General features: G+C 39.8%; 1 protein-coding gene across 2 annotated transcripts in view; it reads right to left on the bottom strand.

The window, feature by feature from the left end:
• Positions 1–22,726, bottom strand: part of EPHX1 (epoxide hydrolase 1) — a 43,154-nt gene that overhangs the window by 9,951 nt on the left and 10,477 nt on the right. For both annotated transcript variants that reach the window (XM_020786641.3, XM_020786642.3), the window contains exons 2-6: positions 13,722–13,909; positions 10,489–10,669; positions 7,087–7,314; positions 6,423–6,552; positions 1,961–2,175 (exon numbers count right to left, since the gene is read on the bottom strand). In XM_020786641.3, the coding sequence (XP_020642300.3) occupies positions 1,961–2,175; positions 6,423–6,552; positions 7,087–7,314; positions 10,489–10,669; positions 13,722–13,904 (937 nt within the window). In that variant the 5' untranslated portion in view covers positions 13,905–13,909. The remainder of the gene's footprint in view (positions 1–1,960; positions 2,176–6,422; positions 6,553–7,086; positions 7,315–10,488; positions 10,670–13,721; positions 13,910–22,726) is intronic.

Below are 22,726 nucleotides of genomic sequence, written 5' to 3'. Positions count from 1 at the left end.
AAGTACCCCTAGTTTCAGGGTTTACAGTTAACAGAACTAGTACAGAGTGTTCCAAGTGGGGAAAAGGAAATTACAAATAAGGTAGCACAGCAGACAGATTTTCTTGCTGGTTGAAATGGAGGGACAATGTTTTTGGTGAAGGGAAAGGAAAAGCATAATACTTTAGAGCAGGGATCAGGGAATTTTTTTACCTTTTGCCCCCCCCCCCCAAAAAAATTTATATACGCCGACATTACCCACTTGATTTGAAAGGAAGGAAATCATACATTATTTGAATTCCAAATCTTATTGAATCTATTCAAAATTACTTTGAAAGCTTGAACTGACTTGATAACTTCAGGTTTTGGAGAAATGATGTTGCTTCATATTGGATATGAGAGCATCAATACTGGGGCTCTGATCATCCTCATTGCCCCCAGGATTTTCATTTTTACCCCATTTGGGGCAATTTACCCCTGTTCCCTGACCACTGCTTTAGAGGATAGAGGAGAGGAACAAGGAAAGATTTTTAGAGCATTAGGCACTTGAAAGCATGATCTCTTTTCTTATTCATTTTTCTGATCAGTTATAAAAAGATAACCTTAAACTGAGGCACTTAAAACATTTCGAGACCTAATCACAACAATATACTGAAGCTAATTCACTTGCATAGCTAGATAACAACCCATTAGTCCAATTTGACTGTTTCCCCCAGGCACTGTCAGCTCATTTGAAAGCTTTTGACTGTTCAATGTATAAAGACAGAAAATTTAAATTTAGTTCGATGTGACAGTTGTTTCAAGGCATGCTATTTAGGTTGTTTTCAGAGGAGACTTCTATCAAGTCCCACAAATCACCTGGCTTCAAACACAGACATATAAAGGTGTCAGAACCTGTCCAGATGGGGGCATTTAGAACGGTCTGTTTGGGGCTTAAAAGGTTCTTACCTTCAGTGTGATCTATCTTATCACACACTTGAGCAATCCTTCTATTCTTGCTAGAGATGTTTATTCTCCCATGAGAAATGTCCAGAAAGGTCTTTGTCTCACTGGTTTACTCCTATGTAAGGAGGCAGCAGTAATAGCAGCAGTGGACCTTGGTGGTGGTACTGGTGTGATGGGAAAATATTGAGGCTGGGGCCAAGACAGAACTCCCTCCTTTTCCCCACCTTTCTCCTTAGGCAGGTCTCTGCTGGGGCTGCACTGCCTTGTGGGGGTGGAGGCTATGGCAGTGAGGAAGTGGCAGTGACTCCATCAGCAGACCCTAAAAGCCTGAGCAGGCAACCCAAAGACAGGCACTTTAGTCTTTAGGGGAGAGAGGGAGGGAGAGGGAGAGAGAATTGCTTTTATTTACTTTCCTCCACCACCTCCCACAAACAGCCACTAAGTCAAAATAATGAGGGAAGGGAGACCCATTTGAGGAGGCTGACTCATCCTTCCTTCCTACCAACAAATGGAAAAGTAGGGAGATGGAATGGCTGGCCCTCCACATGCTATTTGACTGCAACTCCTATGAGTCCCAACCAGCATGCCCATCTTAAGGAATAATGGGAAATGTAATGTAGCAACATCTGGAGGGATTATGTTTTCCAACCTTGCTGAGAAGGTGGATCTTAAGGGAAATGTATGTATGGGCAAAATGGCAGTTTTGAAAAGGCAGGGAGTGACCTTGAAGCAAAAGGCTTAACAATGATGCTGATGCAGGAGTTGCCAGAGCAGTGCATCTCTTGCCCACTGGGAGACTTTATATACGTGCCTTCACTATGTTCTGCTTCTATAAATAAGTATTAGAAACACCCAACGTCTCTAGGGATCTATTCTCCAAAAGAAAAACAAGGCCTGGGACACCAGGATTTCTTGCTACTTAGGGAAGCAGGGAGGGTGGCCACTGCTATAGCAAAAACAGTTATCAGCTGATCACAGAAATGCAGTCTACAGGTAAAGATGAAGAAAGGAGAAAGCTAAGAGTAAATGTTTCTTACCAGCTGTGTCAGGCTTGGTAGCCTGTATGTGAAAATAGCCACTCTCCATCAGCAATGTGATCAACACCTTTGGCATGAAAGGAAATAGCCTTTCAACATCCTTAGGCTTGAAACCAAACAACCTTGGCAGGTATTTTCCCAACAGAACAGAGAGAAGTACCTTACATCTCATGGAAGGCAATGCTACAAAGTTTAAGTGAAGGCCTTTCACGTGGCTAAATGTAAAAAAAAAATGTTAATAATATTTCATTAAAATCTCACAGGATGTCCCCTTGCTATTGAAATCCATATAGTTAGTCTAACCAGAGCTTCAGCAGTATGCTTTTGCAATTTTGCCACTACCAGGACAGCATACATCTTGAGTCTTAGAGCATCCAGAAAATGCTATTTTAAGAAACCATATGTGCATTTTTTTTCTAGCACATGTGTTTCTTCTAATATGGCTGGCAAGGTGTTTCAGTTTACCATGCTTCCTCTTTCACTGGGACAGTAGAGATCACCATCTGTGTGACTGGCATCTAACTTTCACACAGGCAGAATCCAGAGAGAACATGCCATCTTCCTTTCTGGGGATACCTTCTATGTTCCCACTGGGGGACTAAAGCAAAGCGTGCTGCTTATATACCACCCCATAGCGCTTCAAGCACTCTCTGGGCGGTTTACAATTTAATTATGCAGGCTACACATTGCCCCCAGCGAGCTGGGTACTCATTTACCGACCTTGGAAGGATAGAAGGCTGAGTCAACCTTGAGCCGGCTACCTGGGATTTGAACCCCAAGTTGTGAGCACAGTTTTAGCTGCAGTACAGCGGTTTAACCACTGCGCCATACTTATTTATAGCGGAAGAGCTCATGTGAATGTGCTGCTTGCTCATATTTACAAGTTATGTGATAGCTAAAGTACCTGTTTGTATACATTGCTCATTTCAAACAATTAGTTTGGTAGCATTCCTTGCTGAAAATAGGAATAGCAAGCCACACTGGTGAGTTCTGTGGCACAGTGGTTAAACTGCAGCACTGTAGTCAAGCCTCTGCTCATGACCTGTGTTTGATCCCAATGGTACAGATAGCTAAATTAAGGTCGACTTATCCTTCCATCCTTCTGAGGTTGGTAAAATGAGTAAACAATTTACGGAGTGGTGGTGGCAGCAGCAAAGTGTTCCTTGAATAATTATGTTGTAAACTGCCGAGAGAGTGCTCTAGCAATATGGGGTGATGTACAAATCAAAAACAACAATAATAATAATTGCTTATCATGTTAGGCCATGAGATTGTCCTCTGGATAGAAGAACTAGCATGTAGTCATTGCTTGCATGGACAGGGCAGAATAAACTAAAAAGTTGCAGGATGGCTTCCTTACAATACAAACCTCACAAGGAATATCAGTCCTTTTATGGTGCATTTTTCTTGGGAAATTTTTTCTCCTTTTCCCCTTTTTCCTAACAAGCTGTCTTATTTGTACCTTATAAATGCATCTGCCATATGTGCAATGGCTAAATGTGTCTTGCTCTCAGGAGAGCACTATATCAGGACATGGCTGTAAGTAGCGTTCCAGCCTCCAAACATCTCCCCATGGAGGCATATCTAGAGATTCTGTAAAACCTTTGCTCGGGGAGCTGACTCCTGAAGAGGAAATGGGAGACGTTTCCTCTTGGGAGAGGGCACTCCAGGAAAGGAGCAGAGACGTACTTCTCCAGCTGATAATCCCTCCTGCCCTCTTGCTTCATTTTAAGTTCATTTTGAGCAAGAGCATCAAAAGCAAGGAAAGAATCTACCAATTTGGAAAATGAAGACTGCTGCTTCTTAAAGATAAACATTTTAGTTCAGCAACAGTGCACGGCTTACTTTAGATGCTTTTTGAATTATAATTATTATTACTGACAGAGGAGAACATATCAATGACTTCACCAGACACATGAAAAATCTGGCAATTTTTTTTTCTGGGGTGGGGGGAGAAACCACTGGGGTCCAAATTGTAATGTGCAAGGGATGCATAGTCTCTTCCTTCCAGACAGAGGGTTCCTGCTAGTCACAAGGCAAACGTTGTTCTGCCTTTCTTCTCTGAGAAAGAAGCGAGACAGAAGAAACAAAGGGGAAGAAATGGGATCACTGCAAACTGAATTCAAGACTGTCCGGCACAGCCATTGTCTGTGCAGTGTCGATTGCACAATAAATTCCTCTTCCAGAATCAACCCACCCCCCAAAAAGAAAACACGTGGTAATTACATTTCAGAACCCAGAATCTGATATTGTAGGATTACTAGGCTTTCTTCTATAATATAAAATTAGAGTTAAAATTCCTGAGTAAAAAAATGAACTATTGTTAATTCCTGTTTAGATCAGCAAAGTGTTCAGTTTAGAGGTGAGTATTATTATTATTATTAGTTTTATTTATATGCCACATTTCTCCCAACAAGGGACCTAAAGTGGCTAACAACATTAAAATTCACACAATTTAAAATCACAGTAAGTTAAATATTAAAAGATAAATTAAATAATATATGATTTAAAATACAATTAAAAGATTAAAGCAGTAAAACATGGAAAAGATTTAAATTATTTGCTAAAATGGGGTTAAGGGATTCAGTTATAAGTGTTAAAAGCCTAACTAAAGAGGTGGGTCTTTAGCCTTTTTCAGAGGGATAAAAGGGAAAGGGCCATCCTGATCTCCCAAAGGAGAGTGTTAAATAGCCTGGGAGCTGCCACAGAGAAGGCCCTCTCCCGTGTCCCCACCAGCTGTGCTTGTGCTGGCAATGGGACCGAGAGGAGGGCCTCCTCTGATTATCTTAACTGCCAAGAAGGCACATATAGGGAGATACGGTCCTTCAGGTAGCCCGGACCCAAGCTGTATAGGGCTTTATAGGTAATGACCAGCACTTTGAACTAGGCTCAGAAACGGACTGGTAGCCAGTGCAGTTCTTGTAACAGGTGCATTATATGCTCCCTGTAGCTGGCTCCAGTCAGTAGTCTAGCTGCAGAGCTTTGCACCAGCTGAAGTTTATTTATGTATTTATTTATTTGTATTCGCGAAGGCTTTCACGGCCGGGATCCAATGGTTGTTGTGGGTTTTTCGGGCTTCTTGGCCGTGTTCTGAAAGTGGTTCTTCCTAACGTTTCGCCAGTCTCTGTGGCCGGCATCTTCAGAGGACAGCAAGAGAGCACAGTTTGCTGTCCTCTGAAGATGCCGGCCACAGAGACTGGCGAAACATTAGGAAGAACCACTTTCAGAACACGGCCAAGAAGCCCGAAAAACCCACAACAACCACTATCTATCTATCTATCTATCTATCTATCTATCTATCTATCTATCTATCTATCTATCTATCTATCTATCTATCTATCTATCTATCTATCTATCTATCTATCTATCTATCTATCTATCTATCTATCTATCTATCTATCTATCTATCTATCTATTTATTTATACCCTGCCTAGCTAGTCATTTCGACCACTCGAAAGTTTCCGAACCGCCTTCAAAGGTAGCCCCATATAGAGGGTGTTGCAGTAAACCAAACGGGTTGTAACTAAGGCATGTGTCACTGTAGCCAGATCCGACGTCTCAAGGAACAGGCGCAGCTGGTACACCATCTTTAGCTGTACAAATGTACTCCTGGCCACCGCTGAAACCTGGGCATCCAAGCTTAGGAATGAATCCAGGAGTACACCCAAGCTGTGGACCTGAGTTTTCAGGGGGAGTGTAACCCCATCCAGTACAGGTAGTATCCCTATTCCCTCATCTGCCTTCTGACTAACCAGGAGCACCTCTGTCTTGTCTGGATTAAGTTTCAGTTTGTTTACCCTCATCCAGCCCATTACTGATGCCAAACACTGGTTTAGAGTCAAGACAGCTTCCCTGGAATTAAGTGGAAAGGACAGATAGTGTTGAGTGTCATTCTCATACTGGTGACACTGAACCCCAAAATTCCAGACAACCTCTCCCAGCGGTTTCATGTAGATGTTAAAAAGCATTGGCGAAAAAGGAGAACCCTGAGGAATGCCACAGGCCAATGGCCAGGGTGTTGAGCAGGAGTCACCCAGCACCACCTTCTGAGTTCTCCCCTCCAGGAAGGACTGGAGACACTGTAAAACAGTGCCTCTGAGTCCCATCCCAGAGAGACGGCCCAGAAGGATACTGTGGTTGATGGTATTGAAAGCCACTGAGAGGTCCAGCAGAACCAACAGAGATATACTCCCCCTGTCCAGTTCTCATCGTAGGTCATTCAATAAGGCGACCAAAGCTGTCTCTGTACCATAGCCAGGCCTGAAACCAGATTGAAATGGGTCTGGATAATCTGCTTCCTCCATGAATCCCTGGAGCTGAGAAATCATCACATGCTCCAGTAGCTTGTCCAGGAATGGGATGTTTGAGTATTCCAGATGTTCTGCCTATATCATGATGACACTTTATTTTAAGATGCTGCTCAAATCATAAATCCCTTTTATATGATTCTTGTCAACTGACCTTGGAGCTATCCGAGCCAGATTAGTACCAATCAATGAGCCCCAGTCCCCTCCTTGAATATAGAATTCATGGAAGCCCAGTCGGCGCATCAGCTTGTAGAAGACACGGGCAGCACACACACCATCAAAGCCTATGAAGAGGAAAAGGAATCCTGTGGAACTGCCTTTTCAAGTATGACTGCACATTCCTGGAAATACTAATTTATTGATTTATAGCTATCATCAAAGTACATAGACAATAATTTCCCCCTGGTCATATTAATGATTACTTTTCCAAGTAAACAATGAAATACACCTGCTTGAAATTTTCCACAAGTGGGGAGTCTTAAAAAAATGATTGTATTTCTTATTCATAACTTGGCCAGTATTACACCAGTTTGCAAAGTTTGTAAATCAAGCTGGATGTAGACCATCACCCCTTTCAGCAGCGGAGAAGAACCTCTGCATCACTAAGGGTCTGCCCAGCACACCTCTTGAATTTCCTTTCCAAATGGGATTGGTAATCTGTACTATCTCATCACTTTCCCACTCTCAGTCATGGTGACTACTTACACATCACTACAAGGATAAAGGCATAAATATGTCATTATCTACTGTGGAAAGAGAATGCAGATATTCTTCTGTTTAAATCCAGCATGGCTTTCCTTATGTTCTTCAAAACATACCTTTTTTGTTAGGTGCTTCAGAGAAGCCATAGCCAGGGATGGAAGGGGCAATAATTTCAAAAATATGTCCGCCCTTCAGGCAGTGGCTCGCAGGATCCGTCAAGAGGGGGATGATTTTGTAAAATTCATAGAATGACCCAGGCCAGCCATGAACCATTAATAATGGTTTTGCTGACTGGCCTTCCAGCAAGTGTGAAGGTTTCACATGTACAAAATGTACATCAATTCCTACAAAAAAGAAAAATTAAAGTAAACATTTAAAAAGTGAATGAATAGTTTGTAATAACGTCAATTGGTTAAAAGTGCAGTACATTGCCTTGGACGTAACTAATTCTATATTTAAATTTCTGCTGTCTGATTAAGTTCCCTTTTGTCTAGAGCAAATCACTATCATTGATCAACTCAGTGACAGGGAGTTGAACTGTGATAGTGAGGAACTCAGTGATAGTGATGAAATCGTTATCACTATCACATTACTGAATCAGATTAGACCCTATAGACAGTGTGTTGTTAGAAGCAGAAATTTCTGAAGTTCTTAAAAGATGTATTTATAAGGAAGGAAACACAGGTTATCTGTAGCATCTGATTTGATACATATGATATTGGCTGAAATCAGTAGACAGAAACTTGCAACTGCAGTTGACCTGCTGAATAACTGGGGATTCGGTAAATTCCACTAATTCATTGGGTCTACACTAGATGGAACTCACTATTGCATTTCAGCCATTGTCTTTTAGCCTAATTAACTTAGCAGGGAATGCTACAAGGATAAGAATAGCTTCCCGTCTACTTTTCTACTGCTAGAAAAGTAGTGAATAAACTATGGAATTAATCCCCTTCACTGATTGCTCCCTTGTTGTGGTGAAGGGCCTTGAGTAATTCAGAGAAGCTATGGGCTATGCCATGCACCCAAGACGGACAGGTCATAGTGGAAAGTTCCGACTAAACGCGATCAACCTGGAGCAGGAACTGTCAAGCAGTATCTTTGCCAAGAAAACTCCATAGACAGAAACAAAAGGCTAAAAGGTATGACGCTAGAAGAGGAGCCCCTCAGGTTGGAAGGCATCCAACATGCTACTGAGGAAGAGCAGAGGACAAGTACAAGTAGCTCCAGAGCTAATAAAGTGGTTGGGCCAAAGGTGAAAGGACGCTCAGCTGTGGACGCGCCTGGAATTGAAAGGAAAGTCCAATGCTGCAAAGAAAAACACCGCATAGGAACCTGGAATGTAAGATGTATGAACCTTGGTAAGCTAGATGTGGTCAAACAGGAGATGGCAAGAATAAACATCAACATCCCGGGTGTCAGTGAACTAAAATGGACAGGAATGGGCAAATTCAATTCAGACGATTACCATATCTACTATTGTAGGCAAGAATCCCATAGAAGAAATGGAGTAGCCCTCATAGTTAACAAAAGAGTGGGAAAAGCTGTTCTGGGATACGATTTCAAAAATGATAGAATGATTTCAATATGAATCCAAGGCAGACCTTTCAACATCACAGTAATCCAAGCTTATGCACCAACCACCGATGCTGAAGAGGCTGAAACTGACCAATTCTATGAAGACTTACAACACCTTCTAGAACTGAGTCCAAAGAAAGATGTTCTTCTCATTATAGGGGATTGGAATGCCAAAGCAGGGAGTCAAGAGGTAAAGGAAACAACAGGAAAGTTTGGCCTTGGATTTCAAAATGAAGCAGGGCAAAGGCTAATAGAGTTTTGTCAAGAGAACAAGCTGGTCATCACAAATACTCTTTTCCAACAAAACAAGAGGGGACTCTACACATGGACATCACCAGATGAGCAATACCCAAATCAGACTGATTATATTCTCTGCAGCCAAAGAAGAAGTTCTAGACAGTCAACAAAAGACCTGGAACTGATTGTGGCTCTGATCATCAGCTTCTTATAACAAAATTAAAGCTTAAACTGAAGAGAGTACTAAAAACCACTGGGCTAGTCAGGTATAGTCTAAACCAAATCCCTTATGAATACACAGTGGAAGTGAAGAACAGATTTAAGGAACTCGATTTGGTGGACAGAGTGCCTGAAGAATTATGGATGGAGGATTGTAACATTGTACAGGAGGCAGCAATAAACCCATCCCAAAGAAAAGGAAATGCAGGAAAGCAAAGTGGCTGTCCAAAGAATGCTCCAACTACCGTACAGTTGCACTCATTTCACATGCTAGCAAGGTTATGCTCAAAATCCTCCAAGGTAGGCTTCAGCAGTATGTGGACCGAGAACTCCCAGAAGTACAAGCTGGTTTTTGAAGGGGCAGAGGAAATAGAGACCAAATTGCTAACATGCGCTGGATTATGGAGAAAGCCAGAGAGTTCCAGAAAATGTATGGAAGTGAGAGCTGGACCATAAAGAAGGCTGAGCGCTGAAGAATTGATGCTTTTGAATTGTGGTGCTGGAGGAGACTCTTGAGAGTCCCCTGGACTGCAAGGAGAACAAACCTATCCATTCTAAAGGAAATCAACCCTGAGTGCTCACTGGAAGGACAGATCCTGAAGCTGAGGCTCCAATACTTTGGCCATCTCATGAGAAGAGAAGACTCCCTGGAAAAGACCCTGAATTTAGTAAAGTGTGAAGGCAGGAGGAGAAGGGGACGACAGAGGATGAGATGGTTGGACAGTGTCATTGAAGCTACCAACATAAATTTGACCCAACTCTGGGAGGCAGTGGACGACAGGAGGACCTGGCGTGCTCTGGTCCATGGGGTCATGAAGAGTCCGACACAACTTAATGACTAAAGAACAACAATGGAATTAATTGCCATAAGATACAGATATATTCACTACTTTAAAAATGCTTTACTTTAAAAATAACTAGACACTGGATAAATCTATTCAAGAGTTATGAACTACTAGGTGTCAGGTGATAAGAAGGAGATGCAGCACACCAAGGTTGTGAGAATACCACTTAGAAGCATATGCTTAGATCAACTATAATAGAAGACACGACTCCAAAAATAAACACATGACATTCAGTAGTTCTAAACATTCATGGTTTTGATCTGACTCCAGTAACTTGCTTTGTAAGGGATTATCCAACTCTGCAAGTACAGCAGCAGGATAAATACTTATGCTTCCCTTCTTGATGTTCCATTTCCAGAACTGCTGTACGTCTGGTGCTGGGAAGACGTAGACAAACTCCATTATTAGTTTTAAGTTCAAAATTGGAGTATGGCTATCATTTAAAATCAAACACTATCCTGTCATAGACCCCAGCATTCAAAAATCTGAAAGTCAGATGAAGAACCCAACATTATTCCAATAAACTAATGGGCAGGCAAACTGATTACACTGAAGCTCATGCAATGTTTTCCTGAAAATGAAAAGCGAGTAAAAGGAAGAAGTAAAGCAAGAGTAAAAGGAGGAAGAGATCAAACAAACCTTCAATCTTTGTTTTAAACTGTGGAAATTTGTTGAGGATCTCCACTTGCTTCTTCCAGTTGAAGTGATTTCTCCAATAAGACACTACCTTCTTAAGGTAAGTTGAGTTAAACCCATAATGAAAATAACTGTCTTCTAATGGCTCAGCGTATCTAGCGTCATCAAGTCTTCTGTGCAAGTACTAGATTACAATAAAAGTATTAACAAAAGAAGTTAACAATGAAGAGAGAGAAGTAATGAAAGGAGATAACCCCCACCCCCTCCAAAACATATTTGATGAAGACATGAGATAGGTTCTTGGTATTGGCTATTCCTTTGTTGTGGAAGTACCTTCCTAGAAGGGGTAAGCTGGTGTCCTTCCTTTAGACCTTCCACTAGGAGGTGAGGACTTTTTTTATTCAAGATTTTTACGACTGTCTGGCTGCTGAAAAAAAGAGTTTACAACAGGATGTGCTATACTTTTTTTTCTGTTGTGCTTTTAAGTGGCTTTTAATTCTAGAATAATTTCAATATATTATCTATTAAATTATTTATTTATTTATTTATTTATTTATTAAATTTATACCCCGCCCCTCTAGACCATATCTACTCGGGGCGGCTTACAACATAAATTGGTATAAAATATATATAATCATTAAAAATACAATTACTATATTAATTATATTTTTAAATATTGTAAAGCTATGTATTCAGTAGTCTCTGTTTTTAAGTTATAAGGCAGTTTGGAACAAAGGCTGGATAGGAACTGATTAACTTAATTGCATGAATCCCATTTATACAATCATCGGGGGCAGTCATTTCCAGCTTTATGATACAGTACCCATACCTAAGCATGTGAGTCAATTGGACAAAGATACAGTAAGCTGAGATCACTAGAGTAGGCCCATTAAATCAATGGAACTTACATCAGTGTTGACTCACCAAGTACTCACTGATTCAATGGGTCTATTCTAGTTGTAACTTACTACTGGACTTCAGTAAATGAGAAAAAGTGAAAAAAATATTTGGAGCACAATTTTAGTGAACACTCAGCAGTATTTTTTTAACTTTGAAACAGATGAAATCACTGCAATGAACTTAACATCAAATGCTTTCCCTTGAGAACCAAACACAGGACCAGTACAGCAGCAGATGTTAAAGGCTGCTAAAATTAGATTCCACTCAATGTGCACTGTACTTTATTTTCAAAAGCGATTATCAGCAATGTGTGACAGGAAAAACAGTCCAGGTTGGATTGATTAACCGACTCGGCCAACTATAACACATTATTATATTGTTCTCTGGTAACAGCACAAACAACAGTAGGGTCACATCCAGATTAATATGACACAGCAGTGACCTTTGAACAAAGCTGCTTGTAACAATTATTATTAAAGAGGAAATAACTGCTGCTAGCATTTGTACAACAGGCCAAAGTTTCTCTACAGATCACATTGCTATGCTTGTACAGTTCTTGGTTCTGTTTAAAAATCAGGGAAAACTTGTATGCCTTTGGCCCTGGTGTCACAAGGGAAATGTTATGTAGTTATCCACCAGTCATGTCAGTATTTTTTTCCTGGTCACATGATGCAGAGTCAAGACCAAGTCATTTTCCCACCTAGTGGTATAACTGTGGAACATTTTATTTTGTACCTTTGTTGTACCAGTGCATTCCTTACCAGGATTATCTGTGTGCATGACCTGTCCTGTTTCTTTTCAGAATCAAAGTCAGCAAGGTGGCAGCATGCAAAGTAATTGTGTGTGTGTGTGCGTGAGCGTGCCCAATACATTGGTAAAAGTATGTTATGGGGGGATGCCAATGTCACAGGGTGATGGGGTGATTGCCAGTTCTACTACGTGGATATCCCAAGTCCAGTGTGTGTATTGCAGGAGCAGCTAGTGCAACAAAGGGACACTTTCCTAAACATAAACTCCTTCCTGATCAATGTTCCCTCTAATTTCCATGACCCTGTGTGCGGGTCCACACACACACACACACACACACTCCTCATGGTGTTCTGTTGTGACAGGAATGAAAGGGACTGGAAATTATATCTGTGGGTGCAGGGGGAAGGAGGAAAGTTATGAGGAGGGGCGGAGTCAAGTGCACTCACACAGTCGTGCACCTTAGACTTGCTTAAAATACATTGATGTATCAATATATGTACAGTGGTGCCCCACATAACGGGCGCCTCGTTTAATGACGAATCCGTATAGCGAAGAAGATTTTGCGATGTTTTAGACAGCGAAAAATTGCTTTGCGATGATTGGTAAGCTGTTTCACTTACCGATTTTCGCATAGTGATGTTTTTTCTAACAGCTGATCGGCGGTTCCAAAATGGCCGCCGGGTTAAAAAAATGGCCGCCCGGTGTGTTTTTGTGCCCTTTCCTCGTTTACCAGGCAGCGAAAATGGCGGCCGTATGGAGGATTTTCACTGAATGGTGAGTTTTTTGCCCATAGGAACGCATTAAACGTGTTTTAATGCATTTCTATTGCCTTTTTTGTTTCATATAGCGACGATTCCACATAGCGACGATTTTTCCGGAACGGATTATCGTCGCTATGAGGGGCACCACTGTATATATATTTATATATGTATACGTGTGTATGTATATGTATGTATGTGCATATATGTATATGTATATATGCATATGTATATATATGTGTGTGTGTTTGTGTGTATATATGTGTGTGTGTGTGTATATAGGTATATATATATGTATATATATGTGTGCATGTGTGTGTGTACACACACACACACACACACACAAATAAATCAAGGGGCTAAATTGCCCCTTGAAGCAAAAGAAACCAGTGCCCTGGTCTAGCCAGTCATGATGATACAAATATGAGGAAATAAATCAGTACCGCTAAAAGTTCTTGGGACGTTTATCCTGTGATATAAACCACATGACCACGATTCAGTACAACAGAGGTATGGAAAGTATTGGAAGAACATAGAAAACATTTCCCTTGTGTGACCAGGGCCTTCCTTGCACCTTACAAGCTCATTTTACATTTTTAAAATTAGTCAGCTTGAAGTCAAGAGGGTAGAAAAGCTGGTTAGAAATGCAAATCTAAATGTGTTCATTTTTGTATTTTGATATATTTAGGTTGTAATTTTAATGTCCTTCACTTGAGGGACACTCAAAATAAGTTCTACTGACTTATATCTAGGAAAGTATGTTAGGATTGTGTTACTAACTTAGCATTTCCTGCTGTTGATCTATCTGCTAGAAAGAGAGTTCCTTACAATGATATCAGCCTCTGAAGTTTCCACCTTAAAAGGATGTATAGTTTCATCTTCCTCAGTATCAGGCTTCTGCCCTTTGCCCCACCATCCATCTCCCATAGGCAGAACTTCTTCCTTCTTCTTGGTCAGGAACAGATAAATAACAGTCCCAAGGACCATAGCTAACAACGTTTCAAACAACATATTGACTGCAAAAAAATTAAAAACCACAATCAATATGTTCAAACAAACAAACAAGCAAATATCATTTTGGCTGAAGAAATATTCAGTCTTTCTTAAAACCAAAGAATGTAAGAAGCAAAATCTTAAGAACAAAACTTAGATATTTCTAAATAGACATATGAACATCAATACCATTGGTGGAACGCGTACAAATGAAGGAAGGAGAGATGAGACATGCCTCATTTACACTGAACAATTAACCAGGATTCTGGAGAACTTCTAACTTCTTCAGAATTTGTTGCACTCTTTTAAAATTAGGTACAACTATAGCCTAAGGTGGCAGGTGTGCTGGAGATATGATGCTTCACCGAGAGCAGATGGTTTCAATGGCATGGAGAGCTATCCCAGGAGGTTGTTGAAATCTTAAAAAGAATTACTATACGTAGAATGAAAAAGAAATAAGAACTGGAGCAAAATGTGATCATTACTGCTAGAAGTGGCTTGCAAATGGGGGGGGGGAATGACACAAGACATTAATGTAAAATAGTAGATCAAACAAAATTTGGAATACATGCTATAAGTACACTAAACATACAAGGAAACCCCAAATTTAAAGTAAACATGTGTTTTTATTTAGAATGATCCAGCCCGCCCCTTTTTAGAGCTGTCCCACACCTTTTTAACACAGAGCTAGGGCTACAGTGTTTTTTTTTTGGTACAATTTGGAGCTCTCCTAATGATCCCGTTCTGTACGCTGTGTAGATATCTAGATGCTTAGTTCACACTCAAGTAGAACTATGGACAGTATTACCTGAGGTGACAACACTGTAATGTATTTGGTGGACTATGGCATTGACAGGGATGGTGGAGAACCTCCTCCTCTATATTCATCTATTTTATTACTTTAATTTTTTTGATATTTTCCTATTAATGCAGTGCTATTCTAGATAAATGAGATACATTGGCAGTATTATGTATACCATACAAGGTAGATGCATTGCTATATCACTCACTTTACGTAACCAAAAAATAAAGGAAAGTCACTGCAGACCCCTGAATGGCAACCAGAGGAAAAAAACAGGGAAAGGGGCAGAAAGGGGAGTGTCATTAATCAAAAGGCAGACAATTTTGGCCTTCCAGCAGGTTTCACCCATTTATGCTTGAAGATGCTTCATCTGAACTTTCGCTGAATTGGAACATATTTTAGATGAGATTCTCCCTTTTTGGTGTTGTATAATTCATTACAGTTTCTTCAAAATGGGTCAGAGGAGCTCAAAGGTGATTTAAGCCTTAGGTATGAAACACCCCTTTGTTGCCTTTCCTGCAGTGAATCGCAATGAAAATAGCACATCTCTGAAATTCTTCTTTAATTAGCCTCTCACTTTGAGCTCTCTGACCTTTTTCATTATGTCTTAAGGTGTGAGAACTCTGTAGACTACCACATTTATATTCTGAACCATTTGTGCATAAAAACAAACTTGAGAAGAATCCTTGTGCTCTTAAACACATCACTGAAATGAATGCAGCCTAACTGTTGTCTTTCTGTGACTAATTTTCCATAGAGGATTGCCAAAGCGATGAATCCATTCTGTGATACCACACCAATAAAGCTCTGGACTAGTCCACAAGAGACTATGTACCAGACTATGTTATAAAGAATGTTTTCCCTGTGGAATTTTCTTTGAAATAATTAATAATTCCCAAGACGATAAGAAGCTTTGAAATGTGATATTCATTAAAATATATCTCAGCCTCCTGCTTTTTTATATTTTAGAACTTTCCCAAAAGTATTGAGCTAAAAAAAAAAAAAGAAAACACTTTCTTTTACATGTATTAAGAAGAGGTGCACACCACTTTCAAGAAGACCCACATAGAATGATTAATTATTATTGTGTTTTGCTTAATGCACATTGATATGAAGGTGAACAAATATGGGATTGCTTTGTTAATTTTTTAATATTGTGCCTGGTAAGAGTTAAAAAATAGTAAGGCATGTAAGGATTGCTATAGTTGTGACTGTTGTTCTGGAATAGGTGGCAACAGGTTACAGTTGACTGAAATCTCCAGCAAGATTGTGGAGGTGGAAGATAAAGATGCTGGAAGCAAGCTATGTTGAATATGGTGAGATATAATTGTACCATTGCTCACATATTCCAGTTTCTCAAATCTATGGAGGTTAATTTGTAAATTATGCAAATTAGATTTGTAGATTATGTAAATTTAATTTGTAAATTATGCCAATTTGCATATTGTACTTTTTATAATCTGTTAATTAATTTGTACAGTGGTGCCCCGCATAGCAATGATAATCCGTGCCAAAAAAATCGTCGCTATCCAGATTCGTCACTATGCAGGGGAAAAAAAACCCATAGGAACGCATTAAAACACATTTTATGCGTTCCTATGGGGAAAAAAATCACCGCTGTGTGGAAATCCTCCATCTGGCCGGCATTTTTGCTGCCCGGTAAGCAAGGAAAGGGCGCGAAAGCACTGCGGGTGGCCATTTTTTTCCGGCAGCCATTTTGGAATCGCTGATCAGCTGTTTTTAAATAATAATAATAATAATAATAATAATAATAATAATAATAATAATAATAATAATAATAATAATAATAATAATAATAATAATAATAATAATAATAATAATAATAATATAATTTATTGTCATTGTAAGTATATACACAGTATACCATACAACGAAATTCACAGACACCCAGAGACCAGACACATGCACACACATAACATTCCCCAAACACTCCCCACCCACTAGAAGTCCCCCACTAAAAATACAAACATCTACACCTCAGGCCAAGTAACACAGTCCAACTAATTATTCACTACTGGTGGTCTTTAAGCTCATTATTAATTGCGAAACGCTTACCGATCATTGCAAAGCGATTTTTGGCCATCTAAAACATTGCAATGCGATTGCTTTTGCAATCGCAAAAACCTAATTGCTATGCGGATTCATCGTTAAACGGGGCGCTTGTTAAGCAAGGCACCACTGTATTTTCATTTTATACAAATGAAGCACAATCACTTGCATTATTTTCTGTCAATATATTTCAGCTTTGCAGTTATTTATACAGTAATGATTTATCTTGAGGGAGCCAGTACAGTGTCCTGGCTTAAGCACTGGACTTGAAACAGGGAGACGTAAATTCAAATCCCTGTTTATTCACAAACCTTGCTTGGGTTAATCAGTACATACATTAGGGAGGTGTCTTTAGAATAAAATAGAGGAACCATGTAAAGCAATTGTTTTTAAATTTCTTATGCATATTACTTCTGGTGCAAGATCCTCTTTATTTAATAGGACATATATTTGAGTAAACATATAGAACTATACCAATACAAGTATAATTGGTTCCTTGTCATTGCCTGAACCTCTCTGCAGAAATTTAAGATTCACAATTACCATAAGCTTAATAATAGCATCAAAATTAATAAGTAGGATTATAATTTTACTCCCCTTCCTTTCCCCCCATTTTCTTTCTTTCACTATGCATACTTTTTCTGAAAGCACCATCTATCTATACTCTCAGCTAAACTCCCAGAACTCTGGGAGATAATCTGGAATGTCATGTTTCTGGAAGGCAATAGAATCATAAGCCAAAATCCTGTTGCTTAATAATACCTACACAGAAGGCAAATGGTGTAACTTACAGTGGCTTCTCCTGTTGATTAATGAGTCCCTACTTGTATCTCTGGGCACACACCAATCTGGCACACATACCTCAAAATCCATGTGTGGGGAAAGGGGGCGGGGTGAACAGCGAAATGGCTGGTCTCCTCAGGGCTCTGTGGAAGACTGGCTGTATACAGCGTATCAAGACTCCCCTGAAGGAATTGGGGGACAGGGAGGTGTACAAGAACATCTCCCTGGATCTCAGGGGATTGAGAGATCTCAAGGGGGATGGGCTGCAACCCAATCTTTCGATGATCTCTCCCTCCCCAGAGAGAAGATCCAGCTCGGTGCCATGTTTTGGTGAATTAGCTGTGTAGCATGGCCACGACAGGAGATTACACCCTTGGAGGTAACATCAATATATCAAGGGAGGAAAGTGAGTAACTGAATTGAACCTTAGCCCTGGAGGACTATATACAGGGAGAGAACTTGATAACTTAATAACTAAATAAACAAGAACCATATCTTTGCTATACTTTCACACAAAGTCCCTTTCTAAAGAGGAGTAAAAGCAGGGAGATGAAGCAGCATGAAGCCTCTTTCTGGGGAAAAGCTGTTCAGGTGGCAAGGAAAGCCCTGAGGGGAGACTGCAAATGGATTTGGAGAATTAGAGAACTGACTTCTAACAGCATCTGATGTAGTCTCAACAAAGGGGGGGGGGAAGTGAGGGGTAGATCATCAATTAAAACTTTCAAAGCCCTTTGTCCCAATCCCCCAACCCACCCTTCATCTAACCTGAGAGAAGGAAAGAACTGCCTTCCAACAGTCTCAGTTGTAACATCAACAGAGAAGGGGAAAGGAGGGGTAAATTGTTTTGCTAAACTTTCAAAGCTTTTCATCTCAATTCCCCCCAATTCGCACCACTCAGACTGAGAGAAGGAAAGAACATTTCAAATACAACGTTTAAACTCTATGATCACCTGATAACTTACAACTAGAAAGAAGGAAAACTTGAACTAATTAAAACTGATAAAACAAAAGCAATAACGACAATAGACTCAGATGTAAACCGATTTATATAAACAAAAGGAAATTTGGACAAACTTTCAAATTGGAGATTTAGTCCTCAACAATTGGAAAATTTACATAAACCGATCACGGCAAATGAAATTGGAGAAGCATGGGAAAAATGGGAATGCCCCTGGACCAGATGGACTCCCAGCTGAATACTACAAAGCATTGGAAGAAACTTTAAGTCCATATTTCAAGAAATTAATAGAAGATATTGAACCTAGAGGGGAAATCCCAGATTCATGAAAAGAGGCACATATCTCCTTAATACATAAAGTGGGGATGGGGAAAAAAACAAATTAAAAATTATAGACCAATCTTTCTCCTGAATGTTGATTATAAGATACATATGACAATTTGGGCAACAAGGCTAAAGGAGGTACTTATGGAAATGATTCACAAAGACCAAACAGGTTTCATCCCCAAAAGGAAACCACCATCAAAAATAAGATCAATAATAAACATTTTGGAATATTATGAAAAGAAAAGGCTTTTGATAACATCGACTTGGAGTTTATGTTGCTGCAATTAAAGAAGATGGGAGCAAAAGGAATTTTTCTACAAACAATTAAAGCAATATATACTAAACAGAAGACCAAGATTAAAATCAATGGTCATCTAACTGAAAACATTCAAATTGAACAAGGCACAATGCACTCTCTCCGTTATTATTTATTCTAACATTAGAGGTGCTAAAAAGACAAATAAGAGGGACTGCTGAATTAAGGGTCTTAGAATCAGGGAAGAAGAATTTAAGCTGCAAGCATATACTGATGATTTAGCTATAATATTAGAAAAACCCCTGGACAGTCTGGAAGAATTAGTGAGAACGATAGAAGAATTCGGAGATGTAGCATGCCTCAAAATAAACTATCAAAAAACCAAAATTCCTGACTAAAAATATAAAGGAAGATGTGGAAAGATTGGTCATGATACCTCAAGGAGGTAGAAAAAGTGAAATATCTAGGAGTTATTACTACAAAAAAACCCAAGTAATTTGATGAAAATAAAATCTTACAACACAGAAGGAAATTCAGAGAGACTTGGAAGAATGGAATAAGCTACAAACCTCAATGATGGGAAGGATCTCGATAATAAAGATGATATTACCAAAACTGTTATTTTTATTTCAAGATTTACCAATCTTATTAAATTATAAATACTTCAAGGACCTGGACAGCCCGATTTCGAAATTTGTATGGAAGGCCAAGAAACCAATAATTAAACTCAGAATATTGCAAGACTTAAAAGAAAGAGGCAGTTCAGGATTATCAAATTGGTTATTACTGTATATTATAAGGCATGTCCCATGGTCTGGATTTAAGAATGGATAACATTAGAAATTCAAAGATTATTGAAATTGGAGAGTCATGATTTGAAAATGGGTTGGCATGCATATGTGTGCCATGGGAAATGCAAAGAACAATCACATTTTGCAGAACATATTCTGAGGAAGGTGCTTTGTTTAGTATGGCAAAAGTTTCAAATACAAACCTACAAGAAAATTCCAATATGGTAGCATAAATAGAGAAGCATTACACTGAAAGAATTGAACCAGAAGGGAGCGTTACTCATGTACAAAGACTTATTAACTGAAGACCAGAATATGAAAGATAAACAAGATCTAGAGAAACTAGCCTTGTTACAGATTGGTGGTCAATGATGAAATAAGAATTGAGATACAAAGAGGATAAAATTATGGGCTTCTTTGAGGAGAACGTCCAGGTGGATGAATTATGGATTTACACCAATGAGAAAATAATTTTTAAAATGTATACTGTACATATTTATTAGAATAAGATTTAGAGGATGAGAGGGTGAAGGAGCTGATGGTAAAATGGGCACAAAACTTTGGGTACAATATTGATACTGATGAATGGACAAAGATGTGGAAAGAGAATCATAAAATGATTAAGCCAATGAATCTTAGAGAAAATACCCTTAAAATGTTTCATAGATGGCACTTTACTCCTGTAAGATTGGCAAAAATGTCAGAAGGGATCAATAATGTTTGCTGGAAATCTAAAAAATTCCAGGGACTTATCATATGTGGTGGTCATGAGAAGAAGCAAACAAAATTTAGATACAGGTTTGGGAAATGGCAAAAGAGACTGTTCAACAAAAAATAAGTTTTAAATCTGAAATGTTATTATTATTTTTTTTGGACTTATATACCGCCCCATAGCACTACAAGCACTCTCCGGGCGGTTTACAATTTAATTATACAGGCTACACATTGCCCCCCCCCCCCGCAAGCTGGGTACTCATTTTACGGACCTCGGAAGGATAGAAGGCTGAGTCAACCTTAAGCCGGCTACCTGGGATTTGAACCCCAGGTCGTGAGCACAGTTTTAGCTGCAGTACAGTGTTTTAACCACTGCGCCACGAGGCTCTTCATTATTGAATATAATTGTGAAGCCAGAGACCTGGGATGAGAGGTCCTCTTGGGAGTGCCGTCTCTCCCTAAGGCGTCCAGAGGGATGCAGACCACCCCATGACTAACCCCACCTAAAGTAATACACCAGGGTTTAGATACCCGGGAGTTGGAGGACAGTCTAAGGAGATTGAGATGGTACATCAAGGCATAGATACCCGGGATTTGGAAGTGGACACACGTGTGGCAACTAAAACAGAACCCATTTTGGCGGGAAAGGAGGGGAGTGGACGGTTGATAGTGGAGGCGGGAGCAGGGGATATAAATGTAGACCAGGACAACATACCGGGAGATTGGGAATTAATATGGCTTGAAGACCCGTGGACGGGACAGTGGGAACAGGTAAAGGTTCCCAAACAGGAGGCTGATTACAGACGCCGCAAGGGATTGCCCCAGTGCCCATTTTACTGGGGGGGGGGGAATCTGAAGCCCGTGAGTGGAGGCGACGTCTGAAGGAGGAAAAGGAGGCGGTGGCAAGGGAGGCCGAGGAGCGCCGGGCATGGCATTTGGAGGAGCTCCGGAAGATGGGGTGCTACCTGGACTGTGGAATAGCCATGAAGGAGAGGGATCCCCACTATGGGGATGGTCAGGGGATGAAGAAACCCTCCCGTTACTGATACCTGAGGGAATTGAGGCAGAAGCCCAAGAGTCTAAATGGATTTTGGCGGGACCTTGGGAATTTAATAATGCCAGAAATTATTGATAAGAAAATAAAATATAGTCTACTGTATGTATTCACAGTATCTAGGTTACTATGGGCAAAAAAAATATGGAATAATGTAGAGACACCAACGTTGGATGAGTTATTAAAGAAGCTATTGGATATTGCAGAACTAGATATGCTTTCAGAGAGGAGCTCACATGCATCCAAGGGAGGGCTACAGTTATGTCAAACCTAGTGAAAACTGGGAACATTTATGTCCTTTTCAATACTGAATTTATGAATGAAACAAAATAAAATAGAACATGCTATAGAAATCTGCCAAAGTTGCTCCCTTTTTTGCAAGGCCATGACATAAAGAGTTCCTTTTTACAGTGAAAGCAATACAGTGGTGCCCCGCTTAACGATTACCCCGCTCCATGTCGAATCCACTTCACGACAATGTTTTTGCGATGTTTAAATAGGAAAAAAACGCTTGACGGTATAAAGTGATAAGACTAATATTTGTTAAATCATAATCAACAATAACATGCATGCCTATATTGTGTAAAAGTGTAAGTAGAAATGATATTTAAATGTGTAACTGAAAAATGTATTGCAAAATTATTTGAAATATTGCTAAGTGGTTCCTACGTTGTTCATAAGGGTAAACTACTGTAAGTTTTACCCCATGAAACAAACTTTCCAAGGGGGGAGGTATGTGGTGGAATGCCCACATCACTCCTGTCCATCATATGGAGCTCAAGTGCAGGAGCCTATGATAGGACAGGAGGGGTGGAGTTAGAGTGACAGTTGAAGAGTTAGAGAAAAAGGGAAGAGAGATAGGGAATGGAAAGGAGAGAGTTACATTGAATTGAGAGGGTTAAAACAGAGATTGGAAAGTTGGAGTGTTCTGGAGAATAGGAAAGAGTTAAAAGGAAAAAATAATAGATACATGATTAAAGAATATTGTTAAAGTGGTTACTATCCAAGTAAACGTGTAATCAAATACAATTTAATGAATGATCCCCAACAACTGTGATTTATATCTGATTTACATACCAACTAAA

This window comes from Pogona vitticeps, chromosome 1 (genome assembly GCF_051106095.1).
Source record: "Pogona vitticeps strain Pit_001003342236 chromosome 1, PviZW2.1, whole genome shotgun sequence".
Classification (NCBI taxonomy): Eukaryota; Metazoa; Chordata; class Lepidosauria; order Squamata; family Agamidae; genus Pogona; species Pogona vitticeps.
Note: the sequence above shows the minus strand (reverse complement) of the source record. Positions and strands in the feature narration are given on the sequence as shown.